This window comes from Berghia stephanieae, chromosome 2 (assembly GCF_034508935.2).
Source record: "Berghia stephanieae isolate SIO BIC M18660-M18661 chromosome 2, UCSD_Bste_1.3, whole genome shotgun sequence".
Taxonomy (NCBI): domain Eukaryota; kingdom Metazoa; phylum Mollusca; class Gastropoda; order Nudibranchia; family Aeolidiidae; genus Berghia; species Berghia stephanieae.
The window spans coordinates 103,165,295-103,185,632 of NC_088361.1; the positions used below are offsets into that span (position 1 = coordinate 103,165,295).

At 36.3% G+C, this 20,338-nt stretch overlaps 1 protein-coding gene across 5 annotated transcripts in view; it reads right to left on the reverse strand.

Annotated features, from left to right (window-relative positions):
• The window catches only part of LOC144966117 (intersectin-1-like), a 103,843-nt gene that overhangs the window by 77,772 nt on the left and 5,733 nt on the right, over positions 1 to 20,338 (reverse strand). For all 5 annotated transcript variants that reach the window (XM_078902217.1, XM_078902215.1, XM_078902216.1 and 2 more), the window contains exons 7-20: positions 19,601 to 19,628; positions 18,836 to 18,927; positions 18,223 to 18,286; positions 17,135 to 17,304; positions 15,471 to 15,599; positions 12,499 to 12,649; positions 11,200 to 11,311; positions 10,317 to 10,466; positions 7,725 to 7,865; positions 4,362 to 4,446; positions 3,605 to 3,744; positions 2,464 to 2,642; positions 1,385 to 1,422; positions 478 to 654 (exon numbers count right to left, since the gene is read on the reverse strand). In XM_078902217.1, the coding sequence (XP_078758343.1) occupies positions 478 to 654; positions 1,385 to 1,422; positions 2,464 to 2,642; positions 3,605 to 3,744; positions 4,362 to 4,446; positions 7,725 to 7,865; positions 10,317 to 10,466; positions 11,200 to 11,311; positions 12,499 to 12,649; positions 15,471 to 15,599; positions 17,135 to 17,304; positions 18,223 to 18,286; positions 18,836 to 18,927; positions 19,601 to 19,628 (1,656 nt within the window). The remainder of the gene's footprint in view (positions 1 to 477; positions 655 to 1,384; positions 1,423 to 2,463; positions 2,643 to 3,604; positions 3,745 to 4,361; positions 4,447 to 7,724; positions 7,866 to 10,316; positions 10,467 to 11,199; positions 11,312 to 12,498; positions 12,650 to 15,470; positions 15,600 to 17,134; positions 17,305 to 18,222; positions 18,287 to 18,835; positions 18,928 to 19,600; positions 19,629 to 20,338) is intronic.

A 20,338-nucleotide genomic window follows, 5' to 3' on the forward strand; every position in this document is an offset into this window, starting at 1 on the left:
TGGGTTATTCCAGTCTTCCCTTGGAATAGACCCTAGAGACAAATAAAGTAAATTTTATGTATTTATCTAACAGAGCTGCCAACCTATTGCAAAAAATGCATTTCCCCCAAGATTGTACCCATTTTCAGTGTATAGAGTCACTTCAGTTTTCTTTAGTTGTAATAGCGAGGATGCTTGTATCGCTGTTATCTTCTTGCTGGATCGTTCAAATTTGTCCTACTGTTTTAGTCCGATATCATGAAATCGAAAATTCATCGTTAGCCTGAAGTTCGTTTCAAGCTTTTACTTTTAGGCCTGGTTTCTTTTTTCAGAGTCATTGTCTTGCTTCCTCTTACTTTCACAATGGTTAGTTTCCGTCGATTTCAGGATTGTACCCATTTTTATGAAATCTCCCCCCATTTTGAGGCCCCATTGTACACATTCTCATCAGATGGGGTTGGCAGCTCTGATCTAATCATTTAAAACATGACAATTTACCTCCTGGTGTGGATGAGTCACTAGCTCCCCACGCCGTCGAGACATTGCCATACAGGGACCCAGAGGAATTCCCGGAAAATGCACTGTCCCAACTCACACCACCTCCACCACTTGTACTTGTCGTGTTTGCAATTGACCCTGCATCGTTGCTATTGAAGTCAAACCAGTTTTGTTCAGCTGGAGGAAAAGATTCATACATGGACTAAAATCATGCTGGGTGGAACAATTGTGGATGGGAATCAAAATAATGATGATGATGATGATGATGATGATGATGATGATGATGATGATAATAATAGTAATAATGATGATGATAATAATACTAATACTAATAATAATAATAATAGTAATAATAATAATAATAATAATAATAATAATAATAATAATAATAATAATAATAATTATTATTATTATTATTATTATTATTATTATGATAACATGAATAATAATAATAATAATAATAATAATAATAATAATAATAATAATAATAATAATAACATGAATAATAATAATAATAATAATAATAATAATAATAATAATAATAATAATAATAATAATAATAATAATAATAATAATAATAATAATTATAATAATAATAATGATAATAATAATAATAATAGATATTAGCCTGAAGATTTTATCATTTCTTTACTAATAGTTGATTTTTAAAATTCCAAAAATGCAATCTCTACTACAAGAAGAATGTAAGAATTAAAACCACCCCAACTATTGAGTAACCTCTGTGGCGAAATGGTAGCACGTCTGACCGGTAATCAGGAGATCTGACGTTTGATCCCCAGTTTGTTTTTTCTTTCTTTTATTTATCTTTCTTGCATTGTCTAGCACTGTTTCATACACACTTTTTTTTCAGCTCCTATTCTACCACAAACCAGTCAACGACACTCACATGCAGCTGGAATACTCGGTGCTTGAGCTTTCTGAGACCTGAAAAACAAAACAGGGGCATTGATGAGATAGAATATAAGTTTTTGTCAATGATCGAATTGGAATCTAAATTTTTTTATTTTTTTAAATTTTTTTTTGAGCTTTTATATAGCGCAATATCCACTAAAATTTGCTCAAAGCGCTTTACAAGGGGTCCCTGGTCAACAGCAACATTTAACATGTAGGACGGGACATGACGCCTGTCAGGCGATATTACAATTTTTCGGACAAAGACAACGCTGTTAACGGCCAGGTACTCATTTTACACCTGAGTACGGTGAGAGAATGTGAGTAAAGAGCCTTTTCCAAGGACTCAACTATGCGCCGAGCGAGGCTCGAACCCAGGACCTTCCAATCCGAAAGCGAGTGTCATACCACTAGACCACATAGCCGCACTATAAATGTTTATCTTGGAATCATATTCATGTGAAAAGGAATTATATTTTGCTGACAGAGTGAATTAAAGAGAGAGAGAGAGGGGAAAAAAAAGGAAAAAAAAAAAGGAAAAATGAATTAGCCTCACATAATAGAAGCCAGAATGAGGCATCCATAGAATATATATATACATATATACAGCTAAGAAGCCAAAATAAGACTTAAATAATTATTAAAATCACAGATGAAAAGAGTTCAAAGAAGAAAAAGAAAAAAAAAAAGAAAAGTAAAGACAAAATTTAAACAGCATAAGAAGAAATTGTGAAGTTCCCTTTGGCCTGGGATCTCAATTAAAACAATGATAGACGCCAAAAGTTAAAGGATGTGACTTGTGAAAATTATTAAACAACATAAATATTTATACAAACATTTAACAGAAAAAGGTTTGACAACAAGACAAATATGATGAAAAGCCTTGATATTCTTTTTTTTTCTTTCACTGATGTGACAGAAAATAAAAGTCTTCTGCCATACTCAATATTTTAAGAAAAAAAAATAGATTTGTTATAAAAATAGATTTGGGAACGAAAATGCTCAATAAAATCTTTAAAAATTCAAACGCAATGGGAATCACGATAATTTTTAAAATTCAAAATAATTACTAACTTTTGTTGTTGTTGTTGTTGTTCTATTTCCCTCTTCAGCTTCTCTTGCCTTTCTTTCTCCTGTCTCTGTTTTTGCTGCAGTTCCTCTGCAGCTTTCTTCTGCTGCACCAGCCTTTCATTTTGCTGCTTTTGGAATTTTGGCAGGTCCACTTGCAATTTAGCCAACTGATCTTTCAAGTTCTGAAGTGTTTTGAAAATAAAATATAAACATTATGCTTGCTGGGTGAAGAGATAACCATCTAAATATAATAATAATAATAATAATAATAATAATAATAATAATAATAATAATAATAATAATAATAATAATAATAATAATAATAAAGTGTTTTCTATAACGCTAAATGCCAAAGCCTCAAAGCGCTTTACAATATACTTGTCAAACCATAAACACAATCATACCGAACCAAACAGACACACACAACAGTCGCACACACTAACTATGCAAGTTGTATAAAATAATAAGTCGTTTATTAATCTTTGTCCACAAAACTGAGGTCTCACCATTTCAGTTCGATGGAAATATTATTATTATCACGATCATTATTATGATGGAAGAGCTCAAAACAATTAATTTTGATATCATATTCATTCACATACATGCAAATACAAGGATGCCCTTTTTTCAATTAAAGCCAAGAAGCCAGGGTTTGTTTGTTTTAATCTTCAGGCTATCAGTTTGTTTTTTTGCTAGAGACTTGAATTGTTTTTGTTTTTTTAAAGATTAGATTATTACTTCTTGAAAGACAAAAGTTAAGGGAGAGCAAGATGGATATTTTTCATTTTTTTTAAAATGATTTAAAAGTAATATTATTTGATGAAAAGAAACTTTGAGTGAAATATTTTCATATATCAAATTTCAGGATTTTTCTGTTTTGTTTATTTTGGCAAAAGAAATCCCTGATAATACGATAATTCCTTGAGAGTCTATGACACACTCATTACTATTCTGATATTAACAACAAATTGGTAATTTTTAAAAGTAGTCTTAGTGTCTAATATGTTAAAAGCCCTGAAAACTACGAATTTTTCCAACACCTGGTAGGTAGGTGGTCTATGTTAATTAACATCTTGACAAAAGAAACACGTTTTAATCATGGGCCAGAAAGAGTTAATAAAACACCCAGGATACTCCTCCTCACCTGTAACTCTGCGTTATTACAGTCAATTTCTCCCAGCCGTGCCTCCGTGTCGCTCTCCAAAGATTCAACGTTCTTCTTTAATTTCTCTATACTAAGTCTCTTGGTCTCGACACTGCTTGCAACCGTTCGATGAGTATCAGCTGAGGGTAGAAGAAAAATAAGTAAACATTTGTAGAAAATAGTAATGGAAAGTTTCAATTTAAAACAGTATTCAAATTTTATGATGTATCATTGTGAGAATTAATAATGAGAAATTTAAACAAAACATATCTTATGATAATTCTGAGTTAATAAAATAGTTTCTTAAAGGAGAAAAAAACAACTTAGATTTCAAAGCCATTCCTTTATCAACACGTAAAGGAGAAGATCATTCAGATTTCAAAGCCATTCATTTACCAACACTTAAAGGAAAAATAAATAAAATTTCAAAGCCATACCTTTGCCAACACTTTAAGGTAAAATAACTGACGACTTCAAAGCCATTTCTTTACTAACACTTAAAGGGGAAATGTTATTTTAGATAAATCAGATTTCAAAGCAATGCTTATTATCATTTTGCAAAAGGGGTCAAAGGTGAGTTTCAACGTCCTTCTCAACAAGGGTCAATTGAAATCCATAACATCAGTAAATTTCAAAGTTCATAATATAAAACCTTTTTGTTTATGATGAAATACCCCCCCCCCCCACATCCTTTCCTCCTCCAACCCACCCCCTCACAACACATAAATTAGTCAATGGGCATCACATCACAACTTACACAATGGAGAGGCTTGTACAGTTTGAACCTGAACACTTAACCCATCTTTCTCAGAGTCGAGGGTTGTCATTCTCGTATGTAATTCCTGTATGTGAGAGAAAAAAAAAAAAATGAAAGAAAGATTTGACATATTCCTTTTTTCCCCTTTTCTTTGTGACCTTAATTGAGCTTTCATCTAGCGCAATATCCACTAAACGTGCTCAAAGCGCTTTACAAGGGGTCCCCGGCCAACAGCAACACTTAACATGTAGGACGGGACATGACGCCTGTTAGGCGATATTATAATTTTTTCGGACAGAGACAACGCTGTTAACGGCCAGGTACTCATTTTACACCTGAGTATGGCGAGAGAATGTGAGTAAAGAGCCTTTTCCAAGGACTCAACTATGTGCCGAGCGAGGCTCGAACCCAGGAATTTCTGATCCGAAAGCGAGTGTCTAACCACAAGCCCACATAGCCGCACCTTCCTTCCTTATACATTATTCTCTCCCTTGTTTTTGTTGTGTTTTTAAGGGTTTTACGGCGCTTGCCACACATTTAGGTTATATCAGCGCCAGTAAAAAGGAAGTAAATGGGATAGTAAAAAGTTCTAGAATTACAATTAAAGCACCCAAGAAAAAGTAAGACATAGGGGAACTGGGAACAAATAGGGATCAGATGTAGATTCCAAGAGCATACCACCGATGTACTTAGTTTGAGATCACCTAAAAGTCTCATCCAGACACAAGCACAGGTCCCAACTAAGAGGAATACACTCAAATGTTTACCAATCATATAATATACGAGGGCTCTTTCAGAAATAACCGAAAAATGCCCATTGCTCAGCAACCAGTGGATATTTTTAAATTCTGTAAACGACATGATATTCCTTATTTCCTTACGGATATTCCCAGAAATTATGAAGTGCATCATTTTGCACAATGAATTTCTAAACGATTTTAAAGATGATGGCGGCCCACCTTGAAACTTGGTCAAAGGAGGAAATCAGAGCTGTCATACGTTTTTTGAACGCCAAAAGTCTGAATCCTACCGAAATTCATAAAGAACTTCAGAGTGTATATGGTGAGCATGTTATAAGCCGTACACAAGTCTATCACTGGTGTAATTTGTTTGAAGCCGGCCATTCCGACTTGACAGACAGGGAAGGGAGAGGGCGTTCGATAACTGCGACGTCAGAAGACAATGTGAAGCGGGTTGATGAGCTTATTCGTCAAGACAGGAGGTTGAAACTTCATGAAATCGCAAGCAGTCTTAAAATTTCGGAAACTTCTGCCCATAGAATTGTATTTGATGAACTTGGCTACAGAAAAGTCAGCGCAAGAATGGTTCCTAAGCAATTGACAGACAATCATAAAGAACAAAGATTGGACATCTGCAGGGAACTTTTGAGAAGAAGCAAGAGCTCACGCAGGGTTCACGGGCATACTGCCAATGCCGGCGGAGACTTTCTAGGGTACGATGTGACTTTTCTTGACAGCATAGTCACCGGTGATGAGACTTGGTTGCACCATTGCACCCAGAAACAAAGCAAGATTCGATAACATGGAAACATCCATCCTCACCTGTCGCGAAGAAATTCAAAGTCATGCGGTCAGCAAAGAAAATAATGGGAACTGTTTTCTGGGACAGTCGTGGTGTTATTCTGTTCGAAACCTTACAACCTGGAGAAACAATCAATGCTGCAAGGTACTGCCAAACTCTTGACAAGCTTAGGGAGGCCATTCGCAGAAAGCGCCCAGGGCAGTTGACCAACGGGGTCATTTTGCAACACGACAACGCTACACCCCACACAGCACGAGTGACGCAAGGTTGGCTAGAGAAATATGGATGGGAGATTTTGCCACACCCACCACACAGTCCAGACCTCGCACCATCTGATTATCACCTCTTTGGGCCACTGAAACGTGAGCTGGCAGGAAAGCGCTTTGATGTCGATGAAGAGCTTGTTGACCATGTGCGGAAATGGCTACAAAACCTTGACGGAAATTTCTTCTGAGAGGGTATATATTCCATGGTGCGGCGTTGGCAGAAGTGTGTCGACAGACTTGGCTGTTACGTAGAGAAATGAAGGACGAGTCAAGGTATGAACACGTGCAAGAATTTTGTTGATAGCATAAAAAACGCGGATTTTACACGCATTTTTCGGTTAATTATGAAAGAGCCCTCGTAATATGTAAACTCAACATAATACAATGCATAACAGAGAGATGATTTACAAGGAAAAAAATATCATCTCTCAAAACTATAACGATACATTCGACTGTTTCCCTCCCAGCCAAAGAGCTCCGGCAAGGATCAGGACAAAACTTAAGTAATCTCATTCCAAGACAATGACAGGAAACAATTGGGAAACGGGTATGGGGGGAGAGAAGACACAGCATGTACCTCCCTGCCCACTATGGGAGGTCAGGATCCCCACCCAGATCCTCTCCCTTCTTCCTCTAAAAATATACACAACACAGAGCTAAAAAAAATCTCTACATGGCATTATACCGAAGAGCATGGACTCAAAAGCATCTAGCATTGCAAATTTTTAACAAACAATGACAAAACATCATCAGTCCTCTCTATTTACATTTTTTACATCTTTCTAAAGTCACACAAATATCATAACACACCAGATATCATTGTAAAGAAAAGATTCAGTCAATATTAATTTACTACAACATTCCATGCATTGTAAAAAGCTTGTCATCTATATAGTTTTTAAAAATCTTGTCAACTTTAGCACTACTGGAAAAGGAATTAGGCACTTTCTAAAATAAATAAAACTAAATAAAATTCCCTTTATTCATCCCATAGGAGAAATTTGTCTCGAAGGTCTATTCCAAGGGAAGACTGGAATAACCCAGGTGTCAGCCGCAGTGCAGCGCCGCAAATTGAGCTAGGGCAAGGTGACTTGCTCAAGGCCACACAGCACAGCGACGAGTGATCAAACTCGGTACCTTTTGGGTACGAAGAAAAGACAGAACCACTGAGCCACATAGCCCCCTTTATCGTTATCTATAATTGTAACATGTTAATGAAATTGTGCGGCTATGTGGTCTAGTGGCATGACACTCGCTTTAGGATCGGAAGGTCCTGGGGTTGAGACCGCTTGGCACATAGTTGAGTCCTTGGAAAAGGCTCTTTACTATCATTCTCTCACCATACTCAGGTGTAAAATGAGTACCTGGTTGTCAACAGCATTGTCTCTGAAAAAATTGTAATATCGCCTAACAGGCATCATGTCCCGTCCTACATGTTAAGTGTTGCTGTTGACCAGGGATCCCTTGTAAAGGGCTTTGAGCACATTTAGTGGATATTGCTATATAAAAGCTCTTAAAAAAAAAATAAATTAAAGTCAATATAAGAAAATCAAACCTTGGACTGCCTGTCGAATGAGTCTATGTCCGCCAGTGCCTTGTCCCTGGACAGACGCATCCCGTCAATACTGGACGTGAAATCAGCCACACCTGCCTGGACTTGGGTTATCTTTAATGACAACTCGGTCTTTTTACTATCCTGAAACGTCAGACGATGGATGATATGGATGATTAAATTATTATTATTATGGTATGAAAGAGAGAGAGATAGAGAGAGAGAGAGAGAGAGAGAGAGAGAGAGAGAGAGAGAGAGAGAGAGAGAGAGAGAGAGAGAGAGAGAGAGAGAGAGAGAGAGAGAGAGAGAGTGAGAGAGAGAGAGAAAGAGATAGAGAGAGAGAAAGAAAGAGATAGAGAGAGAGAAAGAGATAGAGAGAGATAGAGAGAGAGAGAAAGAAAGAGATAGAGAGAGAGAGAGAGAGAGAGAGAAAGAGAGAGAGAGTGACTGACAAAACGGTAAAGAATGAGGGACATCAAAAGAGAAAGAGAGAGAGAGAGAGGGGGGGATGATAGAGAGAGAGAGAGAGAGAGAGAGAGAGAGAGAGAGAGAGAGAGAGAGAGAGAGAGAGAGAGAGAGAGAGAGAGAGTGACTGACAAAAAGATAAAGAATGAGGGACATTAAAAGAGAAAGAGAGAGAGAGAGAGAGAGGGGGGGGGGGCGGAAATGAGAGAGAGAGAGAGAGAAAGAGAGAGAGTGAAAGATAGATCAGTATTTGTAAAAATCATGACTTGTATTGATGCATAATAACACTATCTGGAAAGAAATCTCTAAGCCTATGTTAAACATTGACCCTTAACCTTGTGGAGATCTCTACTCTTCGTTTTACCCAACCAATCTTTGTGAATGTTTCAATGAAAATTGACATGTGATTTTTGTGCCACACATACCAAAGACTTTTGTGCCACACATACGAGGGCTCTTTCATAATTAACCGAAAAATGCCTGTAAAATCAGCGTTTTTTATGCTATCAACAAAATTCTTGCATGTGTTCATACCTTGACTCGTCCTTCATTTCTCTACGTAACAGCCAAGTCTGTCGACACACTTCTGCCAACGCTGCACCATGGAATAGATACCCTCTCGGAAGAAATTTCCGTCAAGGTTTTGTAGCCATTTCCGCACATGGTCGGTCAACAAGCTCTTCATCGACATCAAAGCGCTTTCCTGCCAGCTCACGTTTCAGTGGCCCAAAGAGGTGATAATCAGATAGTGCGAGGTCTGGACTGTGTGGTGGGTGTGGCAAAATCTCCCATCCATATTTCTCTAGCCAACCTTGCGTCACTCGTGCTGTGTGGGGTGTAGTGTTGTCGTGTTGCAAAATGACCCCGTTGGTCAACTGCCCTTGGCGCTTTCTGCGAATGGCCTCCCTAAGCTTGTCAAGAGTTTGGCAGTACCTTGCAGCATTGATTGTTTCTCCAGGTTGTAAGGTTTCGAACAGAATAACACCATGACTGTCCCAGAAAACAGTTCCCATTATTTTCTTTGCTGACCGCATGACTTTGAATTTCTTCGCGACAGGTGAGGATGGATGTTTCCATGTCATCGAATCTTGCTTTGTTTCTGGGGTGCAATGGTGCAACCAAGTCTCATCACCGGTGACTATGCTGTCAAGAAAAGTCACATCGTATCCTAGAAAGTCTCCGCCGGCGTTGGCAGTATGCCCGTGAACCCTGCGTGAGCTCTTGCTTCTTCTCAAAAGTTCCCTGCAGATGTCCAATCTTTGTTCTTTATGATTGTCTATCAATTGCTTAGGAACCCATCTTGCGCTGACTTTTCTGTAGCCAAGTTCATCAAATACAATTCTATGGGCAGAAGTTTCCGAAATTTCAAGACTGCTTGCGATGTCATGAAGTTTCAACCTCCTGTCTTGACGAATAAGCTCATCAACTCGCTTCACATTGTCTTCTGACGTCGCTGTTATCGAACGCCCTCTCCCTTCCCTTTCTGTCAAGTCGGAATGGCCGGCTTCAAACAAATTACACCAGTGATAGACTTGTGTATGGCTTATAACATGCTCACCATATACACTCTGAAGTTCTTCATGAATTTCGGTAGGATTCAGACTTTTGGCGTTCAAAAAACGTATGACAGCTCTGATTTCCTCCTTTGACCAAGTTTCAAGGTGGGCCGCCATCTTTAAAATCGTCTAGAAATTCATTGTGCAAAATGATGCACTTCATAATTTCTGGGAATATCCGTAAGGAAATAAGGAATATCATGTCGTTTACAGAATTAAAAAATCTCCACTGGTTGCTGAGAAATGGGCATTTTTCGGTTATTTCTGAAAGAGCCCTCGTACCAAAGACTTTTGTGCCACACATACCAAAGACTTTTGTGCCACACATACCAAAGACTTTTGTGCCACACATACCAAAGACTTTTGTGCCACATATACCAAAGACTTTTGTGCCACACATACCAAAGACTTTTTGTGCCACACATAGCAAAGACTTTTGTGCCACACATACCAAAGACTTTTTGTGCCACACATACCAAAGACTTTTGTGCCACACATACCAAAGACTTTTTGTGCCACACATACCAAAGACTTTTGTGCCACACATACCAAAGACTTTTTGTGCCACACATACCAAAGACTCCAAGTCTGCCTTCAGACTGGCCATCTGTGTCTTCAACACGCTTAGTTGTTCGTATTCTCTCTGTTTTTCCTGCAGCAATTGCTCTTTCCGCTGGGACTCCCATTCCATTTGCCGTCGGCGTTCCAGGTCCCTCCTGGCAGCCTGAATACAAACCAGCGTAAGAAATATAAGTATACAATTATATGTATTCATATATTATAAGATAAGCCTGAATACAAACCAGCGTAAGAAATATAAGTGCACAATTATATGTATTCATATATTATAAGATAAGCCTGAATACAAACCAGCGTAAGAAATATAAGTGCACAATTATATGTATTCATATATTATAAGATAAGATATAATACTTTATTCATCTGACAAAAAGGAAATTTGTTTACAAGTGTGCATGCTACAAGTATCTCAATTAAACGTAATGTCCCACATACACATTTTAGTCAACATGACCATTTTATATCAATTTGGGAGAATATTATTCTATTCACATTTTAAAAACATAAGAATCGTAAAAATTATAAATTTCTAGATACTTCCCTAAAAACTTAGAGAGATAAATAGTCTGGATATAAAATTTCTGTATAAATGCCACCTGGTATGAAATATCATTTACAATTGTACAAGGAAATACTTTATATTTATTCTTGTATTTAATGTTTGTTACCCTAATATCCTTATGCATGAATAAAATTATTAATTTATTATTTACAAATAATTTCCAAAAGTTGACGATATATATATATATATATATATATTTTTTTTTTTTTTTTTTTTTTTTTATATTTTTTAAAAAGGAATTTATGCAAATAAATTCAAAATTCCAAAATCATTCAAAATTGACATTATAAATCTTAGATTCTTTAAAATCACAAACCTCTCGCTGTTCCACCATTTTCCTCCGCTGTTCTTCAATCTCCCTCTCCTTTTCCCTCTGTTTTTCTAGCTGTCGTTGAAGCTCTGCCTGTCGCCTGCTCTCAGCTTCCAATCTGTGAATATTTCATTTCAACACTTTACAATGATCTTTCAATTTTCATTGCTTTTACTTGTAAATATATTCAAAATTTGGTATTGAATTGTTGTATTCTGAAACATTCTTTTTAGTAATTACATTCTTTTTAAAACTTGCATAGAGGCCAACTTTCCAAAGAGCAAAAATGGGACACGCACCCTGACGAACTATACTGTAATGATCCCAAAACATTACATTTCGAATATTACATAATATAATGAATGAATGAATACATTATGTATGAATGAATACATTATTTATTGTTGGTAAAAATACATATTATGCATATATCGATTATAAATAACAACTTTTAACAATGACAACAAAATATAAAAGTAATAATTTGAAAAAAACAATAATGATGTATATTTTTAAAATAAAATCTGATTTAAAATCAGTAAGCCCTTTAAGGCCTTTCACCGACATAAGAATTTTTAAAAATGCAATCTAGATTTAGAGCTATTCCCTTTCTTGTTTTAATTTGCTAGTCAAAAAAGCATAATCCTGAACACGCAAGGGTCAATTCCAGATATATCAACAGTCCATTTTTTTTTTTCTATGTAAACTTTTCTCTGTTAAAAATGGAGTCATTCTTTCTATAACAAAGAAAGTATTGGACTGGAACCCTCAAAGCAGGATAGCAAGGGAAAGGCCATGGGGAACATGGAGAAGATAAAAATTGACCTTCTAACTAAACCTGGCAATATCTCAGTTCAAACATTTTCACCATCCGACTGATTAAGTCATTCATTTAACATTTGTCAAAATTAATACCATACCTAATATGGTAAACCATATCAAAATTATCCAAATAGAAAATCCAAATCAAAAATTCTTTATATGCATGCCAATTGGATTCAGTAGTTTGATGTCACGCCGCCCGGCAACGGCGGCCATCTTGGTTCTCAACAAAGAAAATCATTACTTTTTATTCTTCATGCTGGCTAGAACTTTTCATATGTATTGTGATCAGAATGTGTAAAAGTCAAAACATGATCAAATTTATGGGTTTTTTTCCTCTGGATACGCTTTTATGCTCTCCGGAGAAATATTTCATACGGGCATCCGCCATTGTTCCGATAGTTTAGAGCCAGTGTTACTAAGTTACCAAGTGTCATTAGGAAGGAAGTGACGTTACAACTGTTGAAGAGTATTGTCAATTACCTTTGTCTTTCCCTCTTTTCAGCCTCCTGTCTCTCCTTTTCAAGCCTGGCATTGGCCTCTGCCTGTTGTTGCTCCCTGAGGAGTGCCCTTCTCCTCTCCAACTCGGCCTGACCCTTGTCAAAATTTTCCTTTCGCTTATCTTCAAATGTAACTGAAAATATAAAGTCGAATAACGTTCCAGAATATCTCTAATTCATTTATAAAAAATAATTACAATAATAATAATAACAGGGATGCCACCAGGCATATTAAAAAAAGCCTGAAAATTTGCGCGGACGAGATACAAATCAACGTCAAGGGCTTTGTAAAATATCAAATTTGGAATGTTGTTTCAGTACTTATTATTGCAATTGAGAGCAAATAACACACAAAAGAAAGGAGAGTTAACAGTTTTCAAATTGATAAAATTAGGTGCTGAAAACAAAATATAGACAAATCAATATCAATAGCTATCGGGGGTGAGAATGACTGGTCACATAAAAGGAGAAAATTTTTCATTGTGAAGTTCATGACCCACCCATGCAACCATAACCTATAAATTTAAACTTCACTCAAATTCACTGAGATGTAATCCAAAATTTGTCTCGCAGCAATTTCTGACACGACTCGGAGAATTTCAAAAGTTGAAAGTATAATTACATTTGGTGGTTGTAGTAGGGATGATGATGTGGTGGTGGTTGTAGTAGTAGTGGTGTTAGGGATGATGTGGTAGTGATTATAGTAGTACTGGTCGTATGGATGATTGTGTGGTGGTGGTTGTAGTAGCTGTGGTAGGAATGATGATGTAGTGGTAGTTGTAGTAGTAGTGGTGGTAGGGATGCTGTGGTGTTATTTGTAGTAGTAGTGGTGCTAGGGATGATGGTGTGGTGGTGGTTGTAGTAGTGGTAGAGAGAGAGAGAGGAGAGAGAGAGAGAGAGGAGAGAGTGAGGAGAGAGAGAGAGAGAGAGAGAGAGAGAGAGAGAGAGAGAGAGAGGAGAGAGAGAGAGAGAGAGAGAGAGAGAGGAGAGAGACTTCTCTACCAGAATAATTTATGAATTGATCTTAGGAATTCTATATCAAAAAAAAAAAGAAAAGAAGAAAAGAGAAATGGAAAGAAAGGCAAAGGGAAAGAGGAAAAGTGTGAGAGAAAGAGAGAAGAGAGAGAGAGAGAGAGAGAGAGAGAGAGAGAGAGAGAGAGAGAGGAGAGAGAGAGAGAGAGAGATTTGTCCCTCCCCTTCCCCTTCAACCATCAACGAACACCACTGTCGTCTGTGTCAATTGTGACATCTGGTGCCATATAGTCTGGCCCGACGTCATAAAAACGGGACCGTCACTAAATTTCACGAGACTAATGCACAGGTGTCAAAATATGACATAAGACATAATGGTGATTTTATGGTTTTGAGGGAAATGTTTGACACGGCAAATTCAGCGGAAAATTTCTGAGAAATTCTCAAAATCACTGTTTATTTATAAATTTTTGTTTTAAAAAGGAGAAATTGTGATGGGGATTGGTGTAGATAAACTGCCATATAGGTGCCCAAATATTCGACCGGCGGTGACAGCCCAAATTATTCACCCGGCGAAAAAGTTCCGGCTCAAATCTCGATCGCGATTTTGTTCTTCTTCTTTAAAAAAATTTTTTTTTTTTTTTTGAATAGTGACGATGGACAAAAACCGGAGGTTCCGGATTAAAACAGGCTGGTGGTAAAAAAAACGGATTTCCGGCTAAAACCGGAAAAGTGGCATCCCTGTAATAATAATAAAGGTAGTAGTTGTAGTATAGTAGTATCAGTGTATTAGTTGTAGTAGTAGTAATAGTAGTAGTAGAAGTAGTAGTAGTAGTAGTAGTAGTAGTAGTAGTAATAGTAGTAGTAGTAGTAGTAAAATCATAAAGGTAACAAAACATGGCCCACGTATTTACGTTGTGAAAAAGGTTACAAATATCAATAGAAATATGTAAAATGACAAAAAGGAAGAGAATGTTACGGGAGGTGCTAAGAACAAAACTTCCTGTGATTTTCAACATTTGGGAGAGGCTTAGAACATGAAACATCATGATTTTCAACAATTGAGAGAAGATTAGAACATGACATAATGTCACATATTTTCAACAACTGAGAGAAGATTAGAACATGACATAATGTCACATATTTTCAACAATAGGGTAAATTTAGCGGGATTGCCAATTCAGGAGAAAAATTTTTACTGAACTTTTACACAAACACATTAACGGACCCCTTTCTGAAAGCTTTAACTCCAGTAAAAATGAAATTATGTAGTTACATTTTTTCTCCATTTCGTAGGTGATGTGAAAATGTACTGAGCGTTATTAACATACTGAATTCCATGAATATACGGAAAAATGGCAACCTTGGTTTAGAGCACGTCACATTGTGATTTTCAACAATTGATAGAAGCTTAGAACACATACCTGCCAACCCATAGTGAAAATAAATAGGATGCTTCTTCCAAAAAAAAAAAATAGGGAAAAAAAATAGGGGTAAGCAATGTTGAGAGGAAAAAAAACAAACAAAAAAAAACTTACCCTAGGCGTAGCGGAAAGTAAATACTAAGAGTGTCAAACTGAGAAACAACCCTTTCAACACAACGTAAAAGAGAAAGCCATCTAGTGATGTCATATTTCAAAATTTTTCTCACCACCTCACCAGTCTCCTTACATAAAGAAATAAATTCTTGGTTACGTTTGGTACACTTATCAAAATAATAATAAATATCCATCAACACCTGATCCCTGTCAACAGAGAGTTCTTTACAGCCATATTGAGCAGCCAAGTGCAACAAATGTCCATTTTATTTTATTTTTCAAAAATAAAAATTTAATTTTTAAAAATTGATTAATTAAAAAATCGGAGTTTCCCAAAATCCGGCGGGGTGAGGTAAAATCAAGAAAAAATCGGGGTAAATCTGATTTTATCGGGGTACTTGGCAGGTATGATGAGAACATGACACAGTGTCGCTTATCAACACACCTTGCTCATCTGGAGGTAGTTCTTCCACAGGCTGAGCAGCAGGAATGGGGACAACAGGGGGCACCACAGCCGCTTTAGGCAAGTCCATACCGCCTAATAGATCCCCAAATGCATCTTTCTTGGGGGTTGCTGTGAACAAATGAGTATACAGAATGATTAAGAATACAACATATAGAAAATAATGAGAAAGTGTTATGGTGTTAGATGGCAATAGGATTGGTGGAGATTAAATATGTAGAATTCAATATCCCTCTTAGTGTGTTCAATTTAAGTGAGTCTAGATTTTTTTTAATTTAATGTTTGAAAACGTGTAGCTTATAACAATTTGTATAGGATTCCCAAAATTTTCCTTTTCTCAGGCAAATACATGTACAAAAATCACTTCTCAACAGAATTTTCCTGTTTTTTTGTTTTTTTTGGTATTCTTTTTTAAATTGTTGGCTCCCTGTTCACTGAGCGGTGGTTGGGTTGGTCTAATATTCCACAAAGTACTCTACTATGCATGAAAGTCTTATCAAAATGGCTACTATCCTTTTAATGCTACAAAGACCTGGCTCCATAGCTTTGACAGCTCTGAAGGAAAGTTAATTTTTAACTAACTAAACTAAAAAGTAGCATTTCACATTTTTATCTCTAATATCAGAGTCAATGCCAATGATATATGACTCGTTACCAAATAAGCGAAATTAAGGCTGCCATTCGCCATTTTTGTACTTTAGTGCAATTAAAAAGGGAATAAGTATGTCGATAAATGTCCAAACAACAAACTCTAAATGTTTCAATGCATAGTTACCAGTAACTATGAAATACAATGTCTTTTTGAATGCATAGTTACCAATAACTATGAAATATAATGTCTTTATATGACAAAATCTGCTCTAAAAATTGTGAAAAAAAATCTGTCATCAAAGAGCACTGTTAGACATTGGTCAATTACAGGATAAAGACAATTCATTAAAACAGAAAATGGAATGCGATAGTCAAGACAAGACATAAACACGAGTAGTGATAATGTTGTTTTACTTATATTATGTTTGAAATTCGGTTAAATTCGTCTACACACAACTGTCCATACAACAAAATTAAGATCTATGGCTCTGATAGTAAAACACGTCAATATTCGGTGATTTCTCATCTACGGTTATTATAGATACTAAAATACTTAAGCATATTTATTTTGTTGTCTTAAATCGATCGTTAATATCGCGAGTCGATTATTTATAAGAATATTCACGATTGCTGTTCATGTTATGTCGCCAAATTAACTTTCTCTCTCAATTATGTTGTGAATTCAGTATTTTGAGTTTTGACACCGACTTGATAAATGTTGATTTTTTAAACATGTAAATTAAAGAAACAAGTAATTTCCTATCACTGTTGTTCGACATAAATCATGACTTCACCATACTTGGCTAAAAAAAATTTTTTTTTTTTTACGATAACTACTATGCTACTAGTGTGCATCTTGTGTGAGTGTGTCTATGTCAATATTGTATTGTTATAAATGTGTAACCAAATGACAAATTGCCACTTTTTTGGGGACAATAAAGATATATTATTATTATTATTATTATTATTATTATTATTATTATTATTATTATTATTATTATTATTATTATCATTTGTTATGTTTTCCAATATACACTATGAGAATACCAGCTGACCTGGGGGAGTTGCTGATGTGATGCTTCCAGATCGTGCCTTGGTGGGCACCAGTTCAGCAGGTAGTTTGGGTGGCATGGCATGGCCCATTCTGGCTAACTCAATGAGATGCATGGCAATGCAAAACTCGTCACATGTCAGCTTGCCATCTTGATCCACATCAGACAACATCCTACAATGGAGAAAAAAAAAAAAAATGTTAAGAAATAAAATAAATTCCTTTCATCCATACTCAGATGGAATTTTTTTTTTTAGGATCTATGCCAGGGAATGACTGGAATAATCTAGGTGTCAGCCACAGAGCAGCATTCTGAAATACGTTGGGGCGAGGTGACCGGCTCAAGACTACAGAGTGCAGCCAGGAATCGAACTCTGTATATCCTGGGTACAAACATGGCCTGTATCGCTGAACCATGCTACAACCATAACAGAAGAAAAAAAAAAAGTAAATAATGACACAAAATCAGAGGCTCTTAGCAATATCATTTGGCTGTGTCAATCACACACTTTATTTTATGCTTGTAAAACAGCTATCAACAGATCTTCAGAGCTCCTGCTAACTGGTGGACATTCATTTATTTTTACTGTACCAATATTAAATTAAGGACAGAAATTTTCAACAAGTGAGAAAAGGTCCCACCCAACTGATCCAAACCGTTAATTCAAGCAAGAATAATTTATATGACAGAACTAAGCATTGGCCATTGAGTTGCAAATATAAGGTGAATATGGAAAGGCTTCCCGTGGAGACAGTACAAGCCATAGAAGTTTCGGATACAAACCATTCATCAGCAAAACATTAAACAAAGGAACATCGAAAAGAAATTTTTAAAACAAAATGAGAAAAGTCGCACGTGTTGTCCATACGAAAACAACAAACAATTGTTTAACTGATGAAGAGTTTGCTTCCAAAACATCCATTGTTTGTACTATATCCATCCCAAGCGTTGCCATTTTCACCTTTTCCTTTGTAATTCTACGATTCAAGGCTTCAGGCATTCCCCACCCGACCACTCTCCACTTAAATCAATGAGTCACTGATCGGGAATAAAACATTGACCTCAGGCCTAAAATATTGAAATTCTCTTACCAGATTTGGGCTAGTACTGCTTGTGGAAGACCTGATTGCATCAATAAACTCCTGCCCTCCACACCTGCAAGAAAACATTGAGGCAATGACAGAGGTTTACATATCATAACATTGAGACAATGACAGAGGTTTACATATCACAACATTGAGACAATGACAGAGGTTTACATATCACAACATTGAGACAATGACAGAGGTTTACATATCATAACACTGAGACAATGACAGAGGTTTACGTATCACAACATTGAGACAATGACAGAGGTTTACATATCATAACATTGAGACAATGACAGAGGTTTACATATAACATTGAGACAATGACAAAGGTTTACATATCATAACATTGAGACAATGACAAAGGTTTACATATCATAACATTGAGACAATGACAGAGGTTTACATATCATAACATTGAGACAATGACAGAGGTTTACATATCATAACATTGAGACAATGACAAAGGTTTACAGAATATATAAACATTGAGACAATGACAGAGGTTTTCAGATCAAAGAAGACATAAAGACAATGATAGAGGCTTCCACACAAAAGAAAACATTGAGGCAGTGAAAGAAAGCCACATGCCCTTTTGTTTGAGGGTAAGACTTACCTAGCAAGTAGCCTCTCTTGTTGCGGTCATTAGCATTGAAAGTCTGAGTGTGCTTCAACTTGTTATTGTGGGGCAATGACCAAATGCTAGCCCTGTAAGGTTAAGAGATGAAATTAAAGAATAATCATATGACATATTAAAAGAATGCTAACTCAATCCTATGGATATTGATGACTTTCTGGTTCTACCTTATATATTACATTAAATGCCATAGAATTATAGCAAGATGTCCTTACCTAAAATGAGGAAAGAAATAAGAATAAAAGGCCAAGAATGGGCAATTATTTTTTTTCCTGTCATACAAATATGTACTTCTCTTCAGAATTACAGCAAACTGCATATCCATGGTCGGTGGATCAAACCTCTGAAGTTCCGATTTTCACGATCGGCAGATCAAAACTCGAAAGTCTAAAAACGAGCTTGGCACACTGTGTTTTATTTGATTTTGGGCGAACGAAAGGTCAGAGATGTCATCAGAGGTCTGATCCGCCCAAATTAAATAAAACATGGTGCGAAAAGCTTGTGTGTAGACTTCAGAGTTTTGATCCAACGATCATGAAAATCGCGCTTCAGAGGTTTGATCTGCCGACCATAGATGTGTATTTAATTTCTAATAAAATAATTTAAAATATTTTTTTAGACGAAACTGGTAGTTAGAATTTGCCAAGGCTTTCTTGCAAACTATGAATTGAATTTTAAAAGACATATTCCCATAGACCAATGTTTCTAGTCTCAATCCCATTCGCATCAAAACATTCAACTTACCCTTGTGGAACAGGACTTGGCTGAGCTCCTGAAAACAAAAACAATAGCTAGAAGTTAAAAGTCAATTAAATAATTCCCAACATTACAATTTAAAAGAATCCTACGAATCTTCGTGATTTCGTCATACACAGTCAATCTAAACAATTTCAACAGAATTCTGCTTCAAAAAGACAATCAATCGAACAAATAATTTATAATTCCTTATTTGTTAATTATATATTTTTTTAAAGTAATAAGCAATACACATTGACATAGTCACGGCTCCTTAACACTCAAAGAGACCAAGAATATATAATGAAATCCGACTCGTACTCCAAAAGACCCCAATAAATTCAGGTTTCATACACAAATATTTTTTTCAAGCTCAATCAAATTGGAATATTTCAAAAACGTAAACCAACAAAAAAAAGTATTTTTATTTATTTTTCACACACTAAGCATCACCAATGAAACCAGAGTACACCAGCTACCTACAACAACTCTTGGCACCATCCATCTTGTGTTCAATCAGTACAAACAAATGAGAACATCAATTAAGGGGCAGCGCGGCTCAGCGGTACGGTCTTTGCTTCGTACCCTAATAGTACCGAGTTCGATCACCCACCTCACTGTGTGGCCTAGAGCAAGTCACCTCGCCCTTGCTCACTTTGCGGCGCTGTTCTGCGGCTGATGCCTGGGTAATTCCAGTCTTCCATTGGAATATACCCTAATGACATATTTACCCATGGGGATAAATAA